Below are 23245 nucleotides of genomic sequence, written 5' to 3' on the forward strand. Positions count from 1 at the left end.
GAATTGAGTTGCTGGGCCCTATGGTATACATATGTTTAGCTTTACTATCAGACAGTTATCTAAGATATTTGAGCTGAAATATTTGTGCTGATGGAACATCAACAGCATATGAGAGTTCTGATTGCTCTACATTTTGCCGATACTTGACATTTCTTTTTCTTTTTCATTTTTGCTATTCTGGTGGCTGTGTACTTGTATCATATTGTGGTCTTAAATTTCTCTGATGACTAGCAAGGTTGAGCACCTTTTTGTGTGTTTATTGGTCATTTGCATAGCCTCTTTTGAGAAGTTCAAGTCCTTTGCTCTTTTTTCCCATTGGATTATCTGTCTTTTTATTACTGATTTGTGGGAGTTCTTTATATATTCTGGATATGAGTATTTTGTAGGATAGACGTATTGCAAACATTTTTTTCCCACTCTGGGTTACCTTTGGCTTCTCTTAATGGTGTTTTCCACTGTCTTTTTTCTTAAATATTTATTTATTTGAGAGAGAGAGAGTAGGGGCAGGGGCAGAGGGAGAGGGAGAGAGAATCTCAAGCAGATTCTATGCTGAGCGCAGAGCCCAACGCAGTGCTTGATTTCACGACCTTGAGATCACGACCTGAGCCAAAACCAAGAGTCAGACGCTTAACCAACTGCACCTCCCAGGTGTCCCTCCACTGTCATTTTAAATTATATTTAATGGAAAACCTTTTTCCATGTTTGTCCCACATGAACGCTGGGCTCCCAGTAGGCCCTATAGTTTGCTAGTTTTTTCCTACATCACAAAGTGTTCTTTTTTTTTTTTTTTTTTTTTTTTAAAGATTTTTTTATTTATTTGCGAGAGAGAGAATGAGAGACAGAGAGCATGAGAGGGAGGAGGGTCAGAGGGAGAAGCAGACTCCCGCTGAGCAGGGAGCCTGATGTGGGACTCGATCCCGGGACTCCAGGATCATGACCTGAGCCGAAGGCAGTCGCTTAACCAACTGAGCCACCCAGGCGCCCCATCACAAAGTGTTCTTAGATAAGGTGGAAGAAACCTCCCACAAAGAATACAAATGTATGAATCCACCTATATGAAGTTGTAGAAAGGCAAAACTAATCTAGGGTAAAAAAAAAAATGAGAGCAGCATTTGCCTCCAGGAGCATGGTGACAGATACTGACCCGGACGGGGCATGAAGGAACTTTCTGGATTATAGCAGTGTTCTATATTTTGACAGGGATCTGGGTTGTACAAGTATGTTAAAAGTTGTTAAAACATATCTAGTGGTATGTTTAAGATGCTTGCATTTTATCGTGGTATGTTTAAGATGCTTGCATTTTATCGTAGTTGAATTTGACCCCAAAGAAATAAAACTGTAAACAAATGTTGAACTCAAGTTAATAATATACCCGTTTAAGTATTTAGGGGGAAGCATATTAATATTTGCAGCTTACTTTGAAATGCATCAAAAAGAGTTCAGGTTGCAGGATTAAGGGGTGGATGGGCTGCTGTATGAGAAAGCGACTGGCGTAAAATGCTGTGGTAAAAATCTAGGTAGCGGCTACATGGGTATTCACTGTAAAAGTCTTTCAACTTTTCTTTATTATTTCTTTTTCTTTTTCTTTCTTTTTTTTTTTTTTAGTGGGCAGCAAAGCAAAGTTTATTGAGCGATAGTACAAAGCTCCTGAAGAGGGAGGGGACCCACGAGGGTTGCCCTCAACTTTTCTGTATGTTGGAAAAGTTTCCCAATAAAATGGAGAGAAATAAATAAGATGAAAGCCCTCAAAATCCTTTAAAGTTGGGTGAGGCTGAAAGGAGGCTAGCTTTTCTTTTCTTTCTTTCTTTTCTTTTTTTTTTAAATTTTATTTATTTATTTGACAGAGAGAGATAGCGAGAGAGGAAACGCAAGCAGGGTGAGTGGGAGAGGGAGAAGCAGGCTTCCTGCTGAGCAGGGAGCCCGATGTGGGGCTCGAACCCAGGACTCTGGGATCATGACCTGAGCCGAAGGCAGATGCTTAATGACTGAGCCACGCAGGCGCCCTGAGGCTAACTTTTCTTGCTCCCTGTCACCAGCTCCTGCAGACCCTCCCTCCGTCTGTGTGTCGCGCTGTTCTGTCCTGTGGCTATCAGTGCTGGAAAGTGGCTTCCTCCCTTGGAGCCTCCAACACATTTCCCTCTTTCCACGCAGGAGCTCAGGCTCCTTTGTGAGCATTTGGGTCTTGATCATGTGCGCGATTCAGGACGGTGGCTTTGTCACTGCAGTGACACCAAAAAAGGCTTTGCATTTGGTGCCCCCTGCATGGCACCTGGCCTGTGAGGCAGGGTGGGGACGCCTCAGTCCCACTCGGCTTCCTGGGCACCTCAGGGCCTCCCTGGTTAACCCATTAACACACACAACCTTGGTTCATGGGAAACATCTGGCCTTCTGCTCCCTGGCCATTGAATTAAACTTTGGGGAGCAGCGCTGGACCTGAGAAAGAGCCTCAAACTGCAAGACACCATGTTTTACCCTCCAAAGTATAAAGACAAAACAATTTTTAACGTGATACTACTCAATGCTGGCAAGGATGTGATGATGGCAGGGCACATGGGTAAATGACCAGTAAAAGCTTTTTTATGGAAATATTTTACATATGTATAGAAATTCTATATTTTGAATCCATAAGTTATATCCAAGGATTTATCTCTAAGTGAAAAGTCAAAATGTTTTCAAAGATCTAAATATGAAGATATTTTATAAGTTATCATAATAATAGCAAAAATTGGATATTACTTATCAGGATACTAATTCAATGGCAGTTCAACAATGTGATACAAATATTACCCAGACATTTTTCACGATATACTTTTAGCGGGGAGAAATGAGGTTATAGAACTTTCTACACAATGTGATCCTCATGATATGCTAAAGGACTACGAGAGATTATTTGTTCTCCTTTTTACAGTTTCTGGTATTTTCCAAGTTAGCTGTAATACATGCACGTTGTTTTTCGAATTAGAAAAGAATTTTCAATGTGGCAGTCCGGAGCTGAGATATGAAGGAGAGGTCTACTGGGGATTCACAGTATGATGCATTTAAAGAGACTGTACCTTAAAAGGTTTGTTTAAAAACTCTTAAAATCAATTGTCAAATCTTTTGCTTTAATATGAAGATAGTGCAGGACCCCGTTTAAGATCAAACTGATGGAGGGGCGCCTGGGTGGCTCAGTTGGTTAAGCGACTGCCTTCGGCTCGGGTCATGATCCTGGAGTCCCGGGATCGAGTCCCGCATCGGGCTCCCTGCTCAGCAGGGAGTCTGCTTCTCCCTCTGACCCTCCTCCCTCTCATGCTCTCTGTCTCTCATTCTCTCTCTCTCAAATAAATAAATAAAATCTTTAAAAAAAAAAAAAAAAAAGATCAAACTGATGGAAATGTTAAGTCAGTGGGTAGAGGGAAAAAAAGACTATCGCCGAAGAGCGGAACTTTGTCTGCATTGGGCTGGAGCAAATGCATTACAAAATTCCCAAGAGTATAACTGCAAGCAAGGGGTGTGAACTGTCCATGGTGGTAAAGGCTGCTGTTCTTGCTCTCTTGCATCATTGATGGCATTGGCTGCCAGTTCCCACCACCCACAGGGGAAGTGAAGGGTCAGTGGAAGGGAAGGAACAGGGAGAAGGGAAATTTCACTTAGGAGGTCCCTAGAGTTAGCACTGTGATGTGAATTTTGCAAGCATTATCAGTCATCTTATCCCGAGAGTAGCCCCGTGAGACGTGCATTAAAACGTTGTCACCAGGAAGTGACGGAAACCTGCATCAGACTAGCTCAAGCAAAAAGGGGATGTAATGGTTCAGTTATCTAGAAAGGACAGCTTGAAGGAGGCCTCATGTGATAAGGTCATGAATCTCTGACAGGTTATACCCCAGTCCCCCCCTCAAATGGCTGCAACAGTGTCTTCCATCCCACAGGCCTTTCCAACGATGGGACTTTGACACTTCTCCTATTAAGCAATGGGGCCTGTGTTCTCTGTCCTTGAAGTTGGGTGCACTTATGATGATGGCGGAGGTGCCGCTATGTGGCTTGGGAGGCGAGGTGATACGGGTTCTGCCTGGGTCTCTTGGGACACCCACTCTGGGAACTCGTGCTATTAGGAAGCCTCCCCCACATGGCGAGCCCTGTGTAGGGGTCCTGGCTGACAGCCAGGTTCAGCCACCAGGCACCAGCATGAGTGACGAGGCTCTGAGGGGACTCCATCCCCATGATCATCTAGTGGCAACCACATGAGCTACCCTGAAAAACAGCATCCAGCGAAAGCCCGGTCGAGTCCAGAACCATGAGAATGGTAATGAAATTATTGTTGTTGTCTTAAGCCACTAAGTTTGGGGGTGACCTGTTATACAGCAACAGATAACTTTTTTCTTCCAGTGGCCAAATAAAATCTATGGTAAGAGCTAATCGGCTGAGTCCTGACCATGCTGGATCATCACTGTGGCCCAAGGAATGGAGTTCTGTGACCTAGGTTGCCATCCGTAAACTCGCCCTCTCCCCTGTTAATGATATCCGAGTTCTATTTGGGTTGACAAGGTGCACAGTCTGTCTTGTAGCTAAGCATGTGGTTAAATTCTGGCCAATGAGACACAAGCAGAGGTGTATGTGGTTCTTTAGGGACAGATCCTGTATTTGTTTCCTATAATCTTACCTAGTCTCCTGTTGCTATAACAAATTATTACAGATTTAGTAGCTTAAAACAACACAGATTTATTGCCTTCCAGTTCTGGAGGTCAGAAGTCTGACCCAGATCTCACTAGGCTACAGTCAGGGTGCCAGGAGGGCTGCATTCCCTCTGGAGGCTGTAGGGGAGTCTCTCTTTCCTTGTCTTTTTCAGTTTCTGGAGGCCCTGGCTTATGACTTCTTCAAAGCCAGCAATATCACATCACTCTGACGTTGACTGTTCTCCTTGCTTCTTCCACATTTAAGGACCCTTGTGATTACAGTGGGCCCAGCTAGATAATGCAGGATCACCTCTCTATTGTAAGGTCAGCTAATTAACAACCTTATTTCCATCTGCAACCTTAATTGCCCCTTGCTGTGTAACCTAACATATTCACAGGTTCTGGGGATCAGAACATGGACATCCTTGGGACATCATTTTTCTGCCTACTGGAGATCCTCAGATGGGAGGGGATATCGTTTTGTCCTTTCCTTCTCCTTCCCCCATCTTTGTTTTTTAAAGATTTGTTTATTTATTTGAGAGAGAGAGAGCACGGGGTGGGCGAGGGGCAGAGGGAGGGAGAGAATCTGAAACAGACTCCACACTGAGCATGGAGCCCAACTCGGGGCTCGATCTCATGGCCCTGAGATCATGACCTGAGCTGAAATCAAGAGTTGGAAGCTCAACCAACTGAGCCACCCAGGCGCCCCATTCCCACTGTCTTGAATGGACTCAGATATGTCCACTTCTGGAATGAGGTTCTGTGGTTGGCAGCCTACCAGAACCACCTCTCAACAGTTGCTCAAATGGGAGAGGGAGGGGATGCTGGATGGACAAAAACGTCAAATGTCCTCTGTGAACATGTGCTACAAAAATGCTGCATAACCAACAACCCCCAAGACTGAGGACCTTACAACAACATTTCTCATCAGTGTGTAGTAGCTCACAGGTCTTCAGTTGATGGTGGCTCTGCCAGGCTTCTCTGAGACCAAATGGACTTAACTTTAGGCTGTGGGTTAGGTTCAGGTGTGTTCTACCTGTCTCTCACATCTACCTGGGACAGCTGCTCCTCAGGAATATTCTCCTCAGGAATATTCTTCTCATGGCAGATGGCAAAGTATATGAGGGCAAACCAAGCCAAGTAAGCGCATCCACAGCTCTTCCTTGCATCATGTCTGATCAAATTTCATTGGCCAAAGCAAGTCATATGACCATACCCAGTGTCAAGGGAGTGGAAATGAAAATTCTGCCCATTCTAGTGGGAGGGTCTTCAGAGTAATGCACAAAGTTGCATAGATAATATAATTACTTGAAGGATGTAAAGGGTTGGGAGCCATCACCCACTTTGCCACAGTGGTGTAAACCAAATCATTTCTCTCACCAATGGGGGAGTTTTGGAGGGATTTTTCTTTATGCCCACTTGACCTGATGGGCTAATTCCTCAGGAATAGTGGAGCGGAGACATTTCCTTAAAAGAAGGGATGATGGTCCAAGTTCACATGAGCACAAAAGATATACAATTTAAGATTGAGAAAGAGTCTGGGCTACTTCAGCCAGAACCTCTCAAACCTTAAAATCCTAAAAAAGATTAATTCATTTTTTAATTTAAACCCTCTTGTTGACTAATAATAGTTACCATGTATTAATTTTTCTTCTGTGTATTAGGCATTTATTCAATCCTCCCTCATAGAGATTATCCTATTTTATACACAAAAAATCTTAGGCTCAGGGAAGATAAGAAACTTGCTCAAGGTCACGAAGAACAAAAGTGGTCATGTCGTGATTTAAATTCAAATCTATCTGCAAAGCCCATGCTCTTTCCAGTCCAGTGTATCACCTGATGAACTGGCAGCATCCCTTAGGGCCACACTTGGGCAAAACTGTGGTAAGGGCGGGGTAGTCGCCTCTCCAAAACTCCTCCCACTTTGCAGTCCCCCTTTCTTTTGACTTCTCCTGCTTGATGGTGATGCCCTGGGGTTGGTGTGTGATTTCTCAGTGTGGTCACCTTGGTAGCAACCTGAGCTCTAGCTTGTTCATGACTGCCATCAAAACTGCTAACTCCCATGCTTTTAAGGTCCCAGATCTCCAACACAGATGAACCCAATCAAGTGTTCCCAAGAGAGTCCTCCAGGTCATGAGTCACGTTTATACTTGACAAAGACCTTCAGGGTCTTACTCCTAAAGAAGGGCTGCTGGTGGAAGGGACTAGCCCATGGGTAGCCACACAGGAGTCGGTAGGCACATGAGTTTCCTGGGGTTCCTGCAACAAATCCCATAAACTGGGTAACTTAAAACAATAGAAACTTATTCTCCCGCAATTCTGGATGCCAGAAGTTCAGGTTTAAGGTACTGGCAAGGTCAGCTCCTTCTGGGAACCTTGAGGGAGATTCCGTTCCATGCCTCTCTCTTAGCTTCTGGTGTTGTTGGCAACCCTTGGCATTCCTTGGCTTATGGCTGCATCACTCCAATCTCTGCCCCCATGTTCACATGGCCTTTTTCTCTTGCATCTTTGTGTCTCAAATTTCTCTGTTCCCTCTTAAAAGGACACCAGTCATTGGTTTAGGGCCCATCCCACATCCAGGATGATCTTGTCTCGAGATTCTTTTTTTTTTTCCCCAAGGTCAAGAATGTCTTTATTGAAGTAGGATGCTGGGACATGGGGGAGGGAGGTCCTCAAAGGCCTAGGGCTCTCCCAGTACCTGGCTGTGTGTTCCACTGTAGCTGGTGGGTCCAAGTGGCTGAGATAGCCCAGGGCCAGCAGCCAGCTTCAAGGGCCGAGAGATTACCCCTCCCCCCAAGTGCCATGGCCTGTGCTTGGTATCGCACCAATTTCCCTGGAAAGGCTTTATGGGGCTTTACAGCTCCTAAAAAAGAAAAATACAGTCTAGATTTAAGTTCACTCATTACTTAGAAAAATCATAAAACATAAGAAAAAGCTATTGGTTGACCAATTCCTGGTCTTCCAAGGGCTGAGTTGTAGCCAAGGCAGGGGTGTTGCAAAGCAGGGGGGGATTGATTCTCTGGATGAATGCAGAGAGGGCACCCCAGGGCACTTCTGTTGCCCTCTGGTTTGTGGTTTACAGATCTTTCAGGGCAAAGATGGTGTCTGAATTATCTTTAAATCCTAAGTTCCTGAAAGAGCTTTGCTTATTTTGTGGTCTGTTCTTAGCTATTCCATGTTCTTTCGCAAGAGAGATCATGTACAATCACACAAATAATTAAGAGAGGAAACATTCTGAAATCTTACTTGGGAGTTGCCAAGGCCAGAGGCATTGACTTGCCTTGACTCAGGCCCCTAGGGCACACCTCTGCTAAAGCCGGCCTCTACTGATTATTTTTCCTGGTCCGTCCTCAACTCCAGACAACTGTAATTTAATTTGAAACACCTGTAATCATCTGGCTACTTAAACCACCCTCTCAACAACTTCCTAGCCTGGCTCCCATCAAGCCAGCCATTTCTGGGGCCTTCAATTTCCCCTCCTCTGGCTTTCCTTCCTACCTACACTGGACAATGACCTTCTGCTCAACCCCATTTTATTGATGAAGAAACTGAGGCTAACAGAGGTGACCTAACTTGCCTCATGTCTATGTAACTCAGGCAGCGGCTGAGCCAGGTCCCCTACTGGCCCCTGATCTACAGCACTGGTTCCCAGGCTTTTGGCTCTTGGAATTACTCTTGTGTGGGGAGAACATTCTAGGATGACCCACACTTATTTGCACGGTTGACTTCCCACCTTTTGGAGCATGGCCAAGGTGAGGAGCAGTACTTTGTAACTCCAGGCCAGGACCTGTCTGGATGGTGGGGAAGGAAGTCTCGAGGGTGAGGATGCATACTAGGGAAGGCCCCCCGGGCTGCTAGGAAGCTGTGTTTGCCAGGCATTATGTGAGGCTCCTTACCCATTTTGTCAGCCCATTTTCTAGATGAAGAAAATGTGGCTCCAAGAAGACCCATGATCCAGCACCCGAGACACCGCACTGGGATTCACAGGTAAGTCTGTCACCAAAGGCAGATTGGAGGTAAGAAGGGCCACAGGGGTGCTGTGGTTGCCTCACAGGGGGGAGGGTGAACACTGGTGCCCTGCCCTGCTCCGCACTGCCGATCTCATTTGTTCCCGAACGACAGCCTGTGATCCAGCCTGGGGCTGTACGTGCATTTCCGCAGGAGCCATCGGAACAGGCATGGCCCCTGAAGCCACTGGTGCCGTGTTCCCAGAACACCACAGCTTGTGGGGCGCCTGGAGGGTCAGGCGGTTAGGCGTCTGCCTTCGGCTCAGGTCATGATCCCATGGTCCTCGGATCGAGCCCTGCATCGGGCTCCTTGCTTGGCAGGGAACCTGCTTCTCCCTCTGCCTGCCGCTCCCCATGCTTGTGCTCTCTCTCTCTCTGGCAAATAAATAAAATCTTAAAAAAAAAAGAACACCACGGCTTGTTACTTTTGGAGAAACCAGTTCCACTACTTTATAGTGCGTGTGTGTGTTGGGGGGGGCGGCGCGGGTGTGCTTCCAAACCTGGCAGAGTCTCAGAATCACCTGAGATGCTTAAAAAAGTATGGCTTAAAAAAAAAAAAGAAAAAGAAAAAAGTATGGCCCATTGGGGGTCCCCGCTCCAGCCTGGGAGATGTGATCTGCTTCCCTGAGCTGCCCCTCAGGAAGACCTGCACAGTAGGCGGGGGACTTCACAGCACCTCCTCCTAGCCCAGTGGGGCAAGGGTCACCCCTGTCATCGGACAGGGGCACTGCAAAGCTGAGTGGCAGCCGGTGGTCACGAGAGAGAATGTGACAGAAGGGGACAAGCAGGCCCTTCCTGGGCAGAGAGCCCTGGGTTTGGATCCATTCACGTCACCTGAGTCTTAATCCCTTCATTTGAATAATGGGTCCAGTCATTCCCATCACAGAGCATTGAGGTGTAGTACCGACTTCAAAGCACCGCGGGATTAAATTCACCAACCGAAGTAATGAACCTGAGCGGGAGGCTCACCCTGCAGGTTCTCAGCTAACGACAGCCGGTAACTGGAGGCCACGCCAGTTGTGGGCAGGTGGGCCTTTCCGCTCCCGTGGTGGTTCTCTCCCATCTGCGTCCGGGGGAGAAGAACCATGGTGTAGTCCTAACACAGTCCTAGCCCACGTAACTGCAGATGGCCAGGCTGCCCCCTCTTTGTCAGGGCTTCCCTAGGCCGAGGCCCGTTCCGTGATGCTGGCCGGCAGCCGGGCGGCAATACGGCGCCCGAGCACACATCCGCCTTGCTACGGCTTCCTTTCACGAGCTCGAGTACCGGGCAGGTTCTTCTGCCTGCGCCCCTGCCAGTGTCGCCACAGGGGGTGACCATCTGCTTCTGGGCTAGGTCCTTGACTCTGACAGCCATTGCAAGGGATGTTGCCAGAGACAAGAGTTGGTAGAAAACCGGCGGGAGAAAAATTCCTGATGAAGGGGGGTCACACACCGGGCACCCCCGCTAGGCAGGAGGTCCTCACACAATTACATTTCACACTGACCACCACCCTCCAGGTTAAGTGAGGTAGGCCTGACCCCAGAGCCAGGTCTGTCTGGACAAGAACCATGCCCTGGACTCATTGAAGGTGGTTTTTCCTTTGGTTTACCCCTGAAGCAGCCAAAAACTGATCCAAGGAGAGAATGCAGGTATGGGTATAGTTGAGTGGCTCTGCCCCCACCTCGGGCTCAGGGATGCCTGGGAGTTCCGTGGCCTTGGCAGGCTGGGTGCCGTGGAGCTGGGGAGGGGGGAGAGCAGAACAGAGAGAACGGAGGGCCTCCTGACTCATAGGCCCTCAGTCACATTAGCGCCCAGGGAAGGCTAACTCCCGTATAAATGACATGGCTGCTCAAGAAGTCACTTCACTCAGGGCGCACGTCTAGGTTTTGAACGTTGGCCCCACTGGGAACACTCCCCCGCCCCCCATCTATACCTGAGCTTCTGGGGCTCGTTTTCCATGTGCAGGCTGGGCTAGCACGGGACAATCACCATTCTCAGAACCCACAGATGCCGTCAGGTCCACAATCTGAATGCCTCTGACCACGTCTACTTTCCAGCAGCTGCCTAGCCCCTTTGTTGATAAATTCTGTGATTTTCAGCTTCATTATCAAGACTTCTATCTGGTGCCACTTTCCACTGAAGGTATGCTGTACGCCAGGCCCTTCCTGCTGTTCCGGTTTCTCCCGTTCCAGCACAGGGCACACCTGGGAGGCTACCTTGTGTGGTGCAGGCATCTGAGCCAGGGAGATGAGCGTGTGAATGCTGGCTCTTATTCGCCAGCCGAGTGGCCTTGGGCAAGTCACTGCAAATCTGATTCCTCCCTGTACTGTACAGCGGGCTGAACTAGGTCTAAGACCAGGGCAGAGGCTTCGGAGGGAACGGACAGCTGTCTGGCCTCAAGGAGCTTCTCCCTTGACCCCTTTCAGCCTCAGCATCCTCGCCTGCACAATGGGAAAACCACGACCTTCCTCGCAAGACTGTGGGAGTGAGTCGGGTAGAGCATCTGGCAAGGAGGGCCTGTCGGCTGTCTTTTTCTTACTTTTCGACAACCTATAACCCCCAGGGTCAAGCTCCAGCCTTTCTTCTCTGTAACCTTAACCCCTGGCCTCCTGGGTCCTGATCTCCCTTCTTCCTGCTGAACACCCACTTCCCCACTCAGTTTTGCCTGCCCAGCTGCCCACGGGCCTGGAACTCTGGGAATACCCCGTGGCAGATGCACAGTTCATTCCTGACTGGGGCTTCTAGCCTTGCTCCTTTGCTCTGGAACTATGGACGGGAGGGACTTCAGACAAACCTCAAATACTTGTCAACCCTGCTTTACTTGGAGCTTGAGGCCAGCAATGTCCCCAGCAGAGGGTTGGCAGTCCCTGCGGCCTGAGGTCTCAGCCAGCCCACCCGGTCAGTGTGGCTGGAAGGGGGAGGAAGAAGGAGGTAGGACAGGCTATTTCTGTAACCCTTTCCCTCCCCACCAGAGGTGTGTCACCTGCCTCGCACCCCACCAGAGTAGAGGAGGGTGAGCTCAAACACTTCCAGATGAAATCTTTAGAAAAAGGGTGTGAGGAGGAGCGATCGGAATGGAGTAAACTATTTCAAGAACCCAGATTACTGAAGACTTAAAGTAACAAATGTGCTTTTAATAGATCTACGGATAAAAACTACTCAGCGCAGGTCAGTAACCATGGCAGGCCCTACTCTGTTGGAGCCATGCCCTGTGCGGTCTTCAGGACCTAGGCTAACAGGCTATTTGCATTATTTCATGTCATCCACAGTATTAGAAAAGAAAGGCATTAGATCAGTTTAGATGAAATGCAGTGTTGGCAGCCAAATCCAGTCTGTTACATTCCATATTTTTTCTTTAGTTCTTCTACTTTGTTGACGTAAGCTTTCATGGCGTCTTCCTTGGAAGTCCCTGGAAGGAATCAACAGGATTATTTGTCAGAGAGGCAGCACGGTAGAAAAGCAGCAGACTTAAAAGCCCTATACAGTCCCAGTTTCATGCTTGGAGGCTCAGTTTCTCCCCTGTGAAGTAGGGTTTCTCTTACCTGCACCTCACAGATGTCCAGGATTCAACTTGAAATACTTAAGGAGCTGGGCCTGCAGCTGATGCTCCCGAAAGCACTGAACCCCTAACATGCGTGCAGCTGTCCTGAGGCCCGTCATTGGCCTGCTGGCCACATGAGTCCCCCACTGTTGTGAGTGAGTGGTCACCCTGAGCCTCGGGGGCAAGGCTGGATGCTCCAGACAGGTCGGAAAGCCTAACATGGGGAGTTGCAGTGACTTTCCTGGCCGGCTCTGACCTATCTGCTGGGCTCTTCTCTGCTGGAGAAAGCTGGCAGTGAGAAAGCAAAGCCAGGCACCCTCTTCTCCCCAGAGAGGAGCTGTGGGAAAAGTTTCGAGAACTGTGAGCAAAGGCAGCTAGCTCGTGGAGGTGAATGAGGCACATCTCTGCCCTTGTGCCGCAGTCCAAAGGACACGGACAGTGAGCCCCGGTTTCCTGGACTCTGCGGTGAGGGAGAGACGCTGGGAATTGGAGCGCTTTCTGAAACACTGCAGAGCGCCTGGACACCGGTATGCGAATGGCCAGTGACGACGGGCAGTCAGACGCGCATTCCTGTTCCAGCTACTTGCAAATCCTAGGAGTATATTGATTGTATCCTGGCCCTTTTTGAATCCGAGGGCTTTTCATTTGCAGGAAGACAGAGGGCTTATTCAGAAGCTAGCGAGCGAGAACACAAAAGCTGGTAGGCAGCTTCAGTGCCAATTGGCAGGTCTTGCTGCCGCAGGCGACACGTGATGAAGTCGGAGCTGGGGTACTTCTTGGCTACTGCTGTTCAGCGTGTAGTAGCTCCGTTCATGGGGAGTACTCACTCCCTTCCTTTATGTGCCTTTCTGGCTGGAAGGGAGCTGGGGAGGGCTGCTTGGGCTAGGGGATCACTGCCCGGCCTTGCAAGGAAGAGGAAGGTGCAGGCAGGAAACCACTCCTCCTTTTTTTTAAGATTTTATTTCTTTATTTGACAGAGAGAGACACAGTGAGACAGGGAACACAAGCAGGGGGAGCGGCAGAGGGAGAAGGAGAAGCGGAGCAGGGAGCCCAATGCAGGACTCGATCCCAGGACCCTGGGATCATGACCTGAGCCGAAGGCAGACGCTTAATGACTGAGCCACCCAGGCGACCCGCAACCACTCCTTCTTGTGAATACATATAAAGCCCAGGCCAACTATTTCACACACCGCAACCCGCCCTCCCCCCCCCCCCCCCCGCCACAGTCTGTTTTTCAGTAACCTGGTCCCCAGGCCCTCCTCTCCTGACAATACCACTGCTCAGAGATGGTGCTCTTGGAGAAGGCATACATGGTATTAGGAGAAAAAGTAGGTGGCCCAGTTTTTTTCCATTTTGGCCAGGCCAGGCTGGTTTCTGGCATGTGCCCCATCCACTCTGTTTACTCTCCTTACCCCTTACACTCCATAATCAAGAGTATTTCATTACTGGGCTTCACAGACTAGGGAAACTGATTACGAACAATTACCTTTCAGATGATTCCAGGCATCCCACTTGGCCTTGCCTTTGAGATCCAACAGCCCAGGCCGTTCTGAAACAAGGAAAGAAAAAGACATTAGACCTGCTTCAATTTCTAATGGAGAACGTCATCGACTCTCTTGTCCTGAAAGCCATCTTTCATTTCACTGGTTCCTTCCAAGCTCTGTTAGGGAGTTAAATGGGTCCAGCACAGTGGGTTCTGCCTTCAGAAACCCAGATGTACAGAAATCCAAACTTAAGATTTAGAGAAAATAGGAAGAAAACTGTTCTCATTACTAGGCAGACTTTGTCTTAGAAGTTAAATTTTAACTCCAAAATTTCTCCTTTTAAAAACCATACTTAAAAAATTTTTTTTAAACAAGTACTACATCCATTCATATGGCTTAAAATTGAAATGCTGTCACGGAGAATACTATAAAGTTTCCCTCCCACCCCTGCTCTCAGTCACCCAATTTCTCTCTTTCACGTTATTATTGCTATCAGTTTTCTGGGCTCCTCTTTCTGTGAATAGTCTGTTCATATCCTTGCCCCATTTTTCTACCAAGTTGTTAGTCTAATTCTTGTTAATCTGTGGGCGTTTTGTCTCCAAAGGCAAAGCATTCTTAAAGTTACACCATGATTTTACACCAGACCTGTCATCAGCTGCACTTGGGAAACACACTGGCTACTTCCCTGCTGACCTATTTTACTGCCACCCTGAGAACAAAGGCAAGAGGAGCAATCCCAGTGCCCATGGCCCAGACCACTGTGCCTGAGAAACTGCAAGTCTCCTCAGATGCTTTCAGAGAAGCATTTCCAGGGATGCTGGAGAGGGCGCCTACAGAGTCGTCATCCAGGAAGAGTGAGCACACTCCAAAAGCCCTTTTTGTGATGATGGACATGTACATTTACACTAACTCAGGGCCACTGGCCACTTGTGGCACTTGATATGTGGCTTGTGCCACTGAGGACTGAGCTCTGGATTTTACCTATTTTCAACTTAAAACTGAATGGGGCTAGTAGTGACAATCTATTGGACAATGGAGCCCTAGGATGAGCTGACGCCTCCTCAATGAGGAAGCGACAGATTTCCAAGCCAGTCTACATACTCATGTAAAAGCAGGGCAGAGGCCAGGGTCTGGGAAAATCCTGTTTGGCAGAAAAGGATCTCAGCTCCTCTGGCCAGCCCCGCTTCATCTCTCCTTTCCCTTCCTGGGAGGATATAAAGTTTATAAACCCAGCGCAGAACTCACCTTTGCCCCAAGACCTCTCTCAGCTAAGCCCTTCCTGGGAACTTTGATTTGGCACTGCTCTGGGCACCATTTCCTGCTTCCCAATGGCTGGCAGCCACCCACCTGCTCTACCGCCCACCCCAAGCACGGTGAAATTGGCCATGCTTTCCCTCCTGAACAGAGGAGGGGGTGACCTTCTTCTATGCTGCCGTGGCCACTGCACTCCGAGTCCCTGCAGAGACTGCATTGTGCTGTTGCCTCAGTACACACCTGAGTTGCAGGGACTTAGGGGCAGAATGAAAACTGTCCAAAGCAGGAAAGACTGTATTCAGAGTATGGTAGTCTAAACTACCACCTCAAAATCTGTACTAAGATTTTTTTCAATGGGGAAGAAACGGTCAGCGGGAACCACTGTCAGCAAAAATGCTTCTGACCGGCCTCAGGAAGCCGGCTTCTCTGCTCCGGCTATCAGGCTTGGCCCGGCTGCCGAGTGCTCTGACTTTGATTCTGCCTGTCTGCGGTGGAAGTACTAGGATTCAACAAAGCTACTACTGAGCTCAGAGCTTGGACTAAGTCTCTTCCAGGCTGGGGTCTCTGCTTCCTCCAAAGTAGATGGAAAATGCTGGTGGTAACCAGTACAGTCCTTCCAAAAACTAGGATTTGAATTCTGCTACCCAAGCCACCAAGAACAGTACAGGGTCTATGAGCCCCATTCAGGAGCATGATCTTGGCATGGGGGCGGGGCGGGGGGGACGCCATGAGCCATTACCATGTTCCACCTGAAGAGTAGGGCTTTGGGTGGTTTTGAGTGTGCAGTTCCCATAGATTAAGAGTTCCAGCACCCGTCAAGGCTGCTGAGTCTGCCTTGATGAGTAGAGGGCCTTCCCAAGCTCATCTCAGCATACCTGTGTTTTTTTTTTTTAATTAAAGATTTTATTTATTTATTTGACAGCTAGAGAGAGCCAGAGAACACAAGCGAGGGTAATGTCAGAGGGAGAGGGAGAAGCAGGCTCACCGATGAGCAGGGAGCCTGACACGGGACTTGATCCCAGGACCCTGGGATCATGACCTGAGCTCAAGGCAGATGCTTAACCAACTGAGCCACCCAGGCACCCCATACCTGTGTTTATGTCACCCACAGTTGCTTGTTTGTAGTGGCTGTAGATGAACAACATCTCATCATCTGCTGGTTTGGTCTTGAGGTGCTTAACATCCTCAGCAGCTTTGTCAAACTCAGCCTAAACATGAGGGAGAGAAAAGGCCTAAATAGAGCTCAGTAATGGGGAGAGACAGGGTGGAAAGGCAGCACTCCTGCGATGCCTGTGAGGAAAAGCAGTGTGTGTTCTCAGCTCCCCAACAGGGCAGCCAGAAAGATTCAGCAAAACAAGGAGGGGAAGCACAGGGGTTCACTCGTTCGATGGATAACTATGTACTGGATGCTCTTACCATACCAGGTACCAGGTGCTGGAAACACAATGGTGAAGGAAGCAGGCTAGGAGTGCCTGCAGTAGGCATATACTTCACTGAAAAAGCGTGCTCAACTGCCTGACCACCCCTGGGTCAGGCCGGGGTCTCAGTAAAGCCCTGACTTGCGGATAGGGCTAGCACAGCGTGTTTCAAACAGTTGAGAAGGGGACGGGGTTTCAGTACGGAGGTGTCAGCGACCGGAGCCCGTTGGACCCCGCCCCCTGGGGCTGGGCGTCCAGCGCTGACCTCTGTTTCAGTGTTCTGATTGGAGAGAGGTGAGATGAGTCAGAGGTCAGCCCACACAGCTCAGTCTCCGAAAGGCGACTACATTCGAAGGAGGAAAAAGGCTTCTGGGCCACCTCTCCCCAAGCCCTCCCCTTCCCGCACGTTGGACACTAACCCCCTATGTCCCCTGACCTCTAAGTTGTCAGCCACGGCTTCCTTGCTTCCCCATTCTGCATGGCGTCCCTACTCCTGCCCTGACCTTCCGGATGGTGAACTCGGTCTCTTTGCTCCTTCAATCCACGGAACCCTCTACCTGCCATCTTTCTACCTAGGACCCTCGCCTCCGACCCCTGTTCCTGCTTCATCGCGAAGTCCACCCCATGGGCAACTTTCTAGCGGTTGCGGGTGGGTAGCAGTGTCCAAACCCTGCAAGTTCCGCTCACGAGGCTCCCTGCAAAGAGTCAGAGCGGGGCACGGGTCCAGGAGGCACAGCGGGGCGTGGAAGGGAAAGACCCTGCGGAGTTCTTCCTGGGAGATACACCCCTCCCCCTAGCCTGCAGCCTCGCCGCACCTTCGCAGCCAGGCTAGGCACGCTTTATACCTGAGACATGCTGGTGGGGTTGCGAAGATCCGGAGAACCCGCGGAGGCGGCGAAGAGCAGGAAACACACGACTCGACTGGCAGCGCCTTTAGAGGTGCAGCCGCAGACGACTCCAACCCCGCCAGGCAGGCAAGAAGCAGCCAATCAGAAGCCAGCTCTACGCTGGGGGGGCGTGTCCAGCCGCCGCAGCGCCGCCAAACCCCGCCCGAACCCACGTGGGTTTGCTCGCACAAGCGCAGTGAGGAGCCGAAGAGGACGCCGGGAACAGGTGGGGCCCGCGGAGGTCGGGCGTGCTTGCTGGAGAGGGCTCGCAGGTCCGAGTCGGGGTCAGGGTTCGGCTGCTGTGGGGAGTGGACCGCGGGGGCAGAGGAGAGGGGGCGGTGGCCAAAGAGCAGAGACTTCTTCATTCAGTCTTGTGTCTGGAGTGAGGAGCCCGGAAGATGCGCCTCTGTACAAGTAATCTCTCAGGCCTGGGGAGGACGAGTGGGCTCCGCCCCTCACGGGGGACTAGAGCAGTTTGTTAGGGGCTTAGGGAGTTGGAAGTTTACAGTTTTACATGGAAGGTAGGGTAGGGGAAGGTAACATTTGAGAAAGCCTTTTAAGGAGAGGAAGGAGCATTCCAGGCAGAAAATAAGTGTAAAGGTGTGAGCAAAGAGTGGAGGGAAAGAGTAGAAAGATGAGGCTGGGGAGTTAAAGAGGTGTCAGACTGGCTAGATGATGCAGAGCTTGTCCTTTATAAGAGCTATAGGAATTTGGACTTTTATTTTGAGATGGGAAGCCAGAAGATTTTAAGCAGAGGATGATGAGACTGAGGGGAGGCACATCTTTGCGAAGTTGTTGTAGAGGCTGATCCTCTCCATGGGAACAGAAAAGAGCAGCACAGGTGGCTGGCGGAATTTGAAGTTGATGAGAATTTTCTGGTGGTTACAAAGCTGGGTGAAGGGAGGGAATTGATGGAAAATTCACTGGAGATCATTTACAAAGATCATTCCTCTCCAATTCCTAATTTGTGTCAAGAGGACTAGACTAGAAATCCTCACACACACACCCCAGCCCCCCCATTTACAGCCACAGGTGTTTAGAAAGAAAGGCCAGGTGAAAGCTTTCAGATGTAACTTCTAACTAGTGGTAGGCCAGCCTTTATAAAATGTTTGGGAAGAAGTGGAGATGCAGTAGCAGGGAACAAGTCTAGAGGCTTAAGTCTATGAATAATTTTGGTAGAGAAAGCAAAGCCAAACAAATTAACAAAAAGATTGTAGTTAAATTTGGGGAGATTACATTTGAATCTTAAGAAATAGAGGTTCCCGCCCTACCAAAGTGACAGTTCAGAGCTGTTCCCTGCCCCCCCCCGCCCCCCCCCCCCCCCCCCCCCGGCACACATGAAGCCTGGATTCATTTTTGTTCCATCATTTAGTGCTTACAGATTCCTTGATGGAAATTCAGATTATTGTCTGTGTGGGTCAGATTTATAGTCAAATGTATCTTAAAGTCATTAGGTTTTAACACTAGGTTATTGTGTTTAGCACAATAGCACAATTAGGTAACTGACAATGTAACTTTGTATTCCTCAAAGATTGGTTGATGTGATTGAGTTTTGTCTGGACACTGTGGAAAGCAAGGCTAGTGTTTTAACTTGGCAATCACCAGTTTAAGTGAGGTTGATTTGTTGCTTTCTTATTTGGTATATACTCCACTTTCCTAAAAAACAAACAAAAAAACCCAATTTTCCACATGGTAGTTCTGTGCCCAAGTGAGTCCACAAAAGTTGCCTAATGCAAGTGAAGTATATAACTAGTAAGGATTGTGGGACTCAGGGAGCAGGGTGCTAAGGGGTTTTCCTTGCTACAGGGCCCACCCTAGGCCAAGTTTTGAAATAGCTGAAGGCATGCTCTTTGGCCTGTGTCCTTCTTCCTTCCCTCATTCCTCAGGGACCCATTTTGTGTGATTTCCACCTACTGATATGTTGCCTTAAGTCCTCCATTTACTGTTTCTATTCTAGGCAATTGGAATGGCATTTGTTTTTTAACATAAAGAGCTAACAAGCCAGCATCTGAGATTTAATTTTGTGAAGTAAATTTTAGAGTAAATTTGGGGATCAATAAATTGTATGAATTTTTATGAAACTGGATTTTTAATTCTATATTTCGATAGCATTGGAAAGGAAATAGTTCTTCATATCCCCAGAAAATGCAGGTTCCTCAGCTGTGTTTATATCCTTGCTAACAACTAGCACACTTCGTAATAATTTTATTTACAATCACTTTTACTTATTCTTCTGTCTGATTTCTCTCCCCTACATAAGCCGGGGAAAATAGGGATCACCTTGTATTGGTCAGTGCTCTATCTCCAAGTGCCAGGAACTTCTTAGGCACTGAGCAAATGGCAGGTGATGAACAGAGTCCTTTGCTCTCTATGAAATGTATTCACTTTGATTAGCCATGAACTTGGAAATTAAGTTTTTGGAACTGAATGCAGCTATAGGCTATGGTAAAGTAGATGAATTCTGGTGCAAGGACCATGTAATCTCTTTGTATCACTCCTAGCTGGAAACAGAACACAAAACAAATATTAAGGGAAGATGGGGAACCTGATGAGCCACCTAATCAGTCTAATTGACCCTCCCATTTAGTAGAGAGGCTCTTGTCATTGCTGCAACCTGCCCTCACATGCTTGGGGGTGCCAATTTTGACTATTCACAGGCTACACTTGCTGGGTCTCAGTGTAAAGCCAGACGGGCAAGATACATTAACAGGTGAAAGCGGTTCTTGCTCAGTGGGTGTGAATAGTAGTTTTCTTTTTTCCCTATTTATTTATTTATTTTTTGATGTAGTGTTCCATGATTCATTATTTGCGTATAACACCCAGTGCTCCATTCAATACGTGCCCTCTTTAATACCCATCACCAGGCTAACCATCCCCCCACCTCCCCCCAGAACCCTCAGTTTGTTTCTCAGAGTCCATAGTATCTCATGGTTCATCTCCCCCTCTGATTCCCCCCCTTCATTTTTCCTTTCCTACTATCTTCTTTTTTTTTTTTTAACATACAATGTATTTTTTGTTTCAGAGGTACAGGTCTGTGATTCAACTGTCTTACACAATTCACAGCGCTCACCATAGCACATACCCTCCCCAGTGTCTATCACCCAGCCTCCCCATCCCTCCCACCCCCGACCACTCCAGCAACCCCCAGTTTGTTTCCTGAGATTAAGAATTCCTCATATCAGTGAGATCATATGATACATGTCTTTCTCTGATTGACTTATTTCACTTAGCATAATACCCTCCAGTTCCATCCACGTCTTTGCAAATGGCAAGATTTGGGGTTTTTTTTTTTTGATGGCTGCATAATATTCCATTGTATATATATATACCACATCTTCTTTATTCATTCATCTGTTGATGGACATCTTGGCTCTTTCCATAGTTTGGCTATTGTGGACATTGCTGCTATAAACATTGGAGTGCACGTACCCCTTCGGATCACTACGTTTGTATTTTTGGGGTAAATACCCAGTAATGCAATTGCTGGGTCGTATGATAGCTCTATTTTCAACTTCTTGAGGAACCTCCATACTGTTTTCCAGAGTTTTTTAATATTAGGTTTCTTTTTTTTTTATATTTTATTTATTTATTTGATAGAGACACAGCAAGAGAGGGAACACAAGTAGGGGGAGTGGGAGAGGGAGAAGAAGGCCCCCCCATGGAGCAGGGAGCCCGATCCCAGGGCCCTGGGATCATGAGCTGAGCCGAGCCGAAGGCAGACGCCTAATGACTGAGCCACCCAGGCGTCCTAATACTAGGTTTCTTGATTAAACTAAACCTCTAATTTCTAAAAGCAACCTAATCATTAAAAAAAATGGACTACAGTTGCAGTAAAGCTTTACTAGAAGGCAGGGGCTAGAGTACTCACAAATGATGAATTATATCCCTTTGGTATTTATTTTCACTTCTTGTAATGTGATTCTTGAGGCATGGCTCAAGCAAAGGTGAGAGATTAGTGTGTTTTAAAGGGAAGGAAGCTCTTGGCAAATGCTTCTGGGATAGTAGGTGGGCAGAGTTGGGGGTGTTTGTGAAGGCGGAGGGGGGTAAGAGCTGAGATGGGATAAGAATGTAGCATGTCCCCCCCCCCCCCCCCCCCCGCCCTTCTTTTCGATTCCTCTGTCTCTTTAACTTTTCTGATGGCATAACTCCTCTTCTAGAGGCTGGGCAGCTGCAAGTCTTAACCAACCCCTCCCGCCTGCCATTCTCTTGTTCCTTTGAGTATTTATATTCAGAGGAATTGCAGCAAGCTGGATGTGAGAGAAGTGTGTGTGTGACCTGTATGTGTACGATTTGCTCCTTTCCTGAGTCCTGTTTCCAGCTAACATGGCAGGGTGGTGGTTTGGGCTGAGGTGAGACTTGGATACCAGGGCTTGGGAGCAGGGGGTTGTGGGGAAGTGTCCTACACTGGCTGGGAGTAAAGAAGGAGAGAAGACTTTCTTTTTTTTTTTTTAATTTTTTTTTTAAGATTTTATGTATTTGACAGAGAGCACAAGCAGGAGGAGCGGCAGGCAGAGGGACAGGGAGAAGCAGGCTCCCTGCTGAGCAAGGAGCTCAATGCTGGGCTCGATCCCAGGACCCTGAGGTCATGACCTGAGCCGAAGATAGACGTTTCCCCGACTGGGCCACCCAGGCGCCCCGAGAGAGGACTTTCTGAAGACTTAACTTAAACATAAGTAAAGATAAACACTGCTGAGACAAAACTCCTGTATCCTGTTTGGAAATACTTAGGATTATGGACAGGAGTAATGAAGCACCTTAGGAAGATAGCTTGAGTTCAGTACCGTAGTTCTTATTCAATCTCATTGGAAGTATAAACTCTTCTAAATCTGCTTTCATTTTGCCTGTTTCCCTAGCTCCTAGTTGCACATGACAGACCCTTGATAAATGCTTTAGAACTAGGTTGTTAGGTGAATTTTCTAGTGAGCTTTTTTATTGCCCATCAACAAGAAAATTAGAAATATTAAAATCTGATGATAGGTGTTTTGGCTGATAATACCTTTAGAGACAATGCCATTTTAAAAAACTTTATTTTTGAGATGATGCACTAAAACAAACAAACAAAAACCCTAATTTTTATTTTGAGGCAATTGTAGGTTCACGTGGAGTTGTTAAGTAACATGCAGATCCCTTACACCCTTTACACATTTCTCCCAGTGGTAACATTGTGCAAAACTATAATACATACCATAATCAGTACATTAACAATGAAATATTTAAGATACAGAACATTTCCATTATCAGGGAGCCCTTGTGTTATCCTTTGATAAGGAAATCTATGTGATTTAAAAAGTTAGAGCTTTTGCAACTTTATTACTGGTTACATAAATTTGGCCATTATGATGTGCAAGCAATTGGAAAAAAAGTCAAGTAAATGCTTGTTTTTATAGCAGTTCTCATTAAAAATATTCATATGATAATGTCTGTAAACAGCATCACTTTGATTACAGTAGATGTAGTGTTGTGATAAATTGTTTAATGGGGGAAAAGCTTTTCATTATTGAGTCTGATGTTAGCTGTGGGTTTGTTATATAGGGTCTTTATTATGTCTACCCTCTTCATTGAGAGTTTTTGCTATAAATAGATGTTGAATTTTGTTAAGTGCTTTTTCTACATCCATCAAGATGACCATGATTTTATCCTTCAATTTGTTAATTTGGTGTATCACCTCGATTGATTTGTGGATGTTAAACTATACTGGTATGCCTGGAATAAATCCCACTTGATTGTGGTGTACGGTCTTTTAATGTATTGTTGAATTGGGTTTGTTAATATTTTGTTTGAGATTTTTGCATGTGTATTCATCAGGGATGTTGGCCTGTAATTTTCTTTTTTGGTGGCATCTGTCTGGTTTTGGTATCAGGGTGATGCTGGCTTTGTAAAATGATTTTGGAAATATTCCGTTCTTTTCAGTTTTTTAGAATAATTTGAGAAGGATGGGTACTAACTCTTCTTTAAATGTTTGGTAGAATTCATCTCTGAAGCCATCTGTCCCTAGACTTCTGTTTTTTGGGAGTTTTAAAAT

At 47.4% G+C, this 23245-nt stretch overlaps 2 protein-coding genes across 3 annotated transcripts in view; one reads left to right on the forward strand and one right to left on the reverse strand.

The window, feature by feature from the left end:
- Positions 1 to 11752: 11752 nt before the first annotated feature.
- On the reverse strand, positions 11753 to 17309 carry DBI (diazepam binding inhibitor, acyl-CoA binding protein). The gene is made up of 4 exons (XM_036079669.2): positions 17182 to 17309; positions 16009 to 16126; positions 13667 to 13729; positions 11753 to 12048 (listed from the first exon to the last, which is right to left on the reverse strand). The coding sequence occupies exons 1-4, from the start codon at positions 17188 to 17190 to the stop codon at positions 11975 to 11977; spliced, it is 264 nt and encodes an 87-aa protein (XP_035935562.1). The 5' UTR covers positions 17191 to 17309; the 3' UTR covers positions 11753 to 11974.
- C4H2orf76 (chromosome 4 C2orf76 homolog) overlaps positions 17189 to 23245 on the forward strand; it is an 82029-nt gene continuing 75972 nt past the window's right edge. For both annotated transcript variants that reach the window (XM_078070679.1, XM_036079654.2), the window contains exon 1: positions 17189 to 17449. In XM_078070679.1, coding sequence (XP_077926805.1) covers positions 17189 to 17449 — 261 coding nt within the window. The remainder of the gene's footprint in view (positions 17450 to 23245) is intronic.

Source organism: Halichoerus grypus, chromosome 4, assembly GCF_964656455.1.
Source record: "Halichoerus grypus chromosome 4, mHalGry1.hap1.1, whole genome shotgun sequence".
Classification (NCBI taxonomy): Eukaryota; Metazoa; Chordata; class Mammalia; order Carnivora; family Phocidae; genus Halichoerus; species Halichoerus grypus.

Coding starts and splice junctions, on each gene's coding strand:
- DBI (XM_036079669.2), bottom strand. Junction 13,730..16,008: donor TGTGGGTGACATAAACACAG/GTATGGGGTGCC, acceptor TCCTTGTTTCAG/AACGGCCTGGGCTGTTGGAT. Junction 12,049..13,666: donor TGCCTGGAATCATCTGAAAG/GTAATTGTTCGT, acceptor GATTCCTTCCAG/GGACTTCCAAGGAAGACGCC.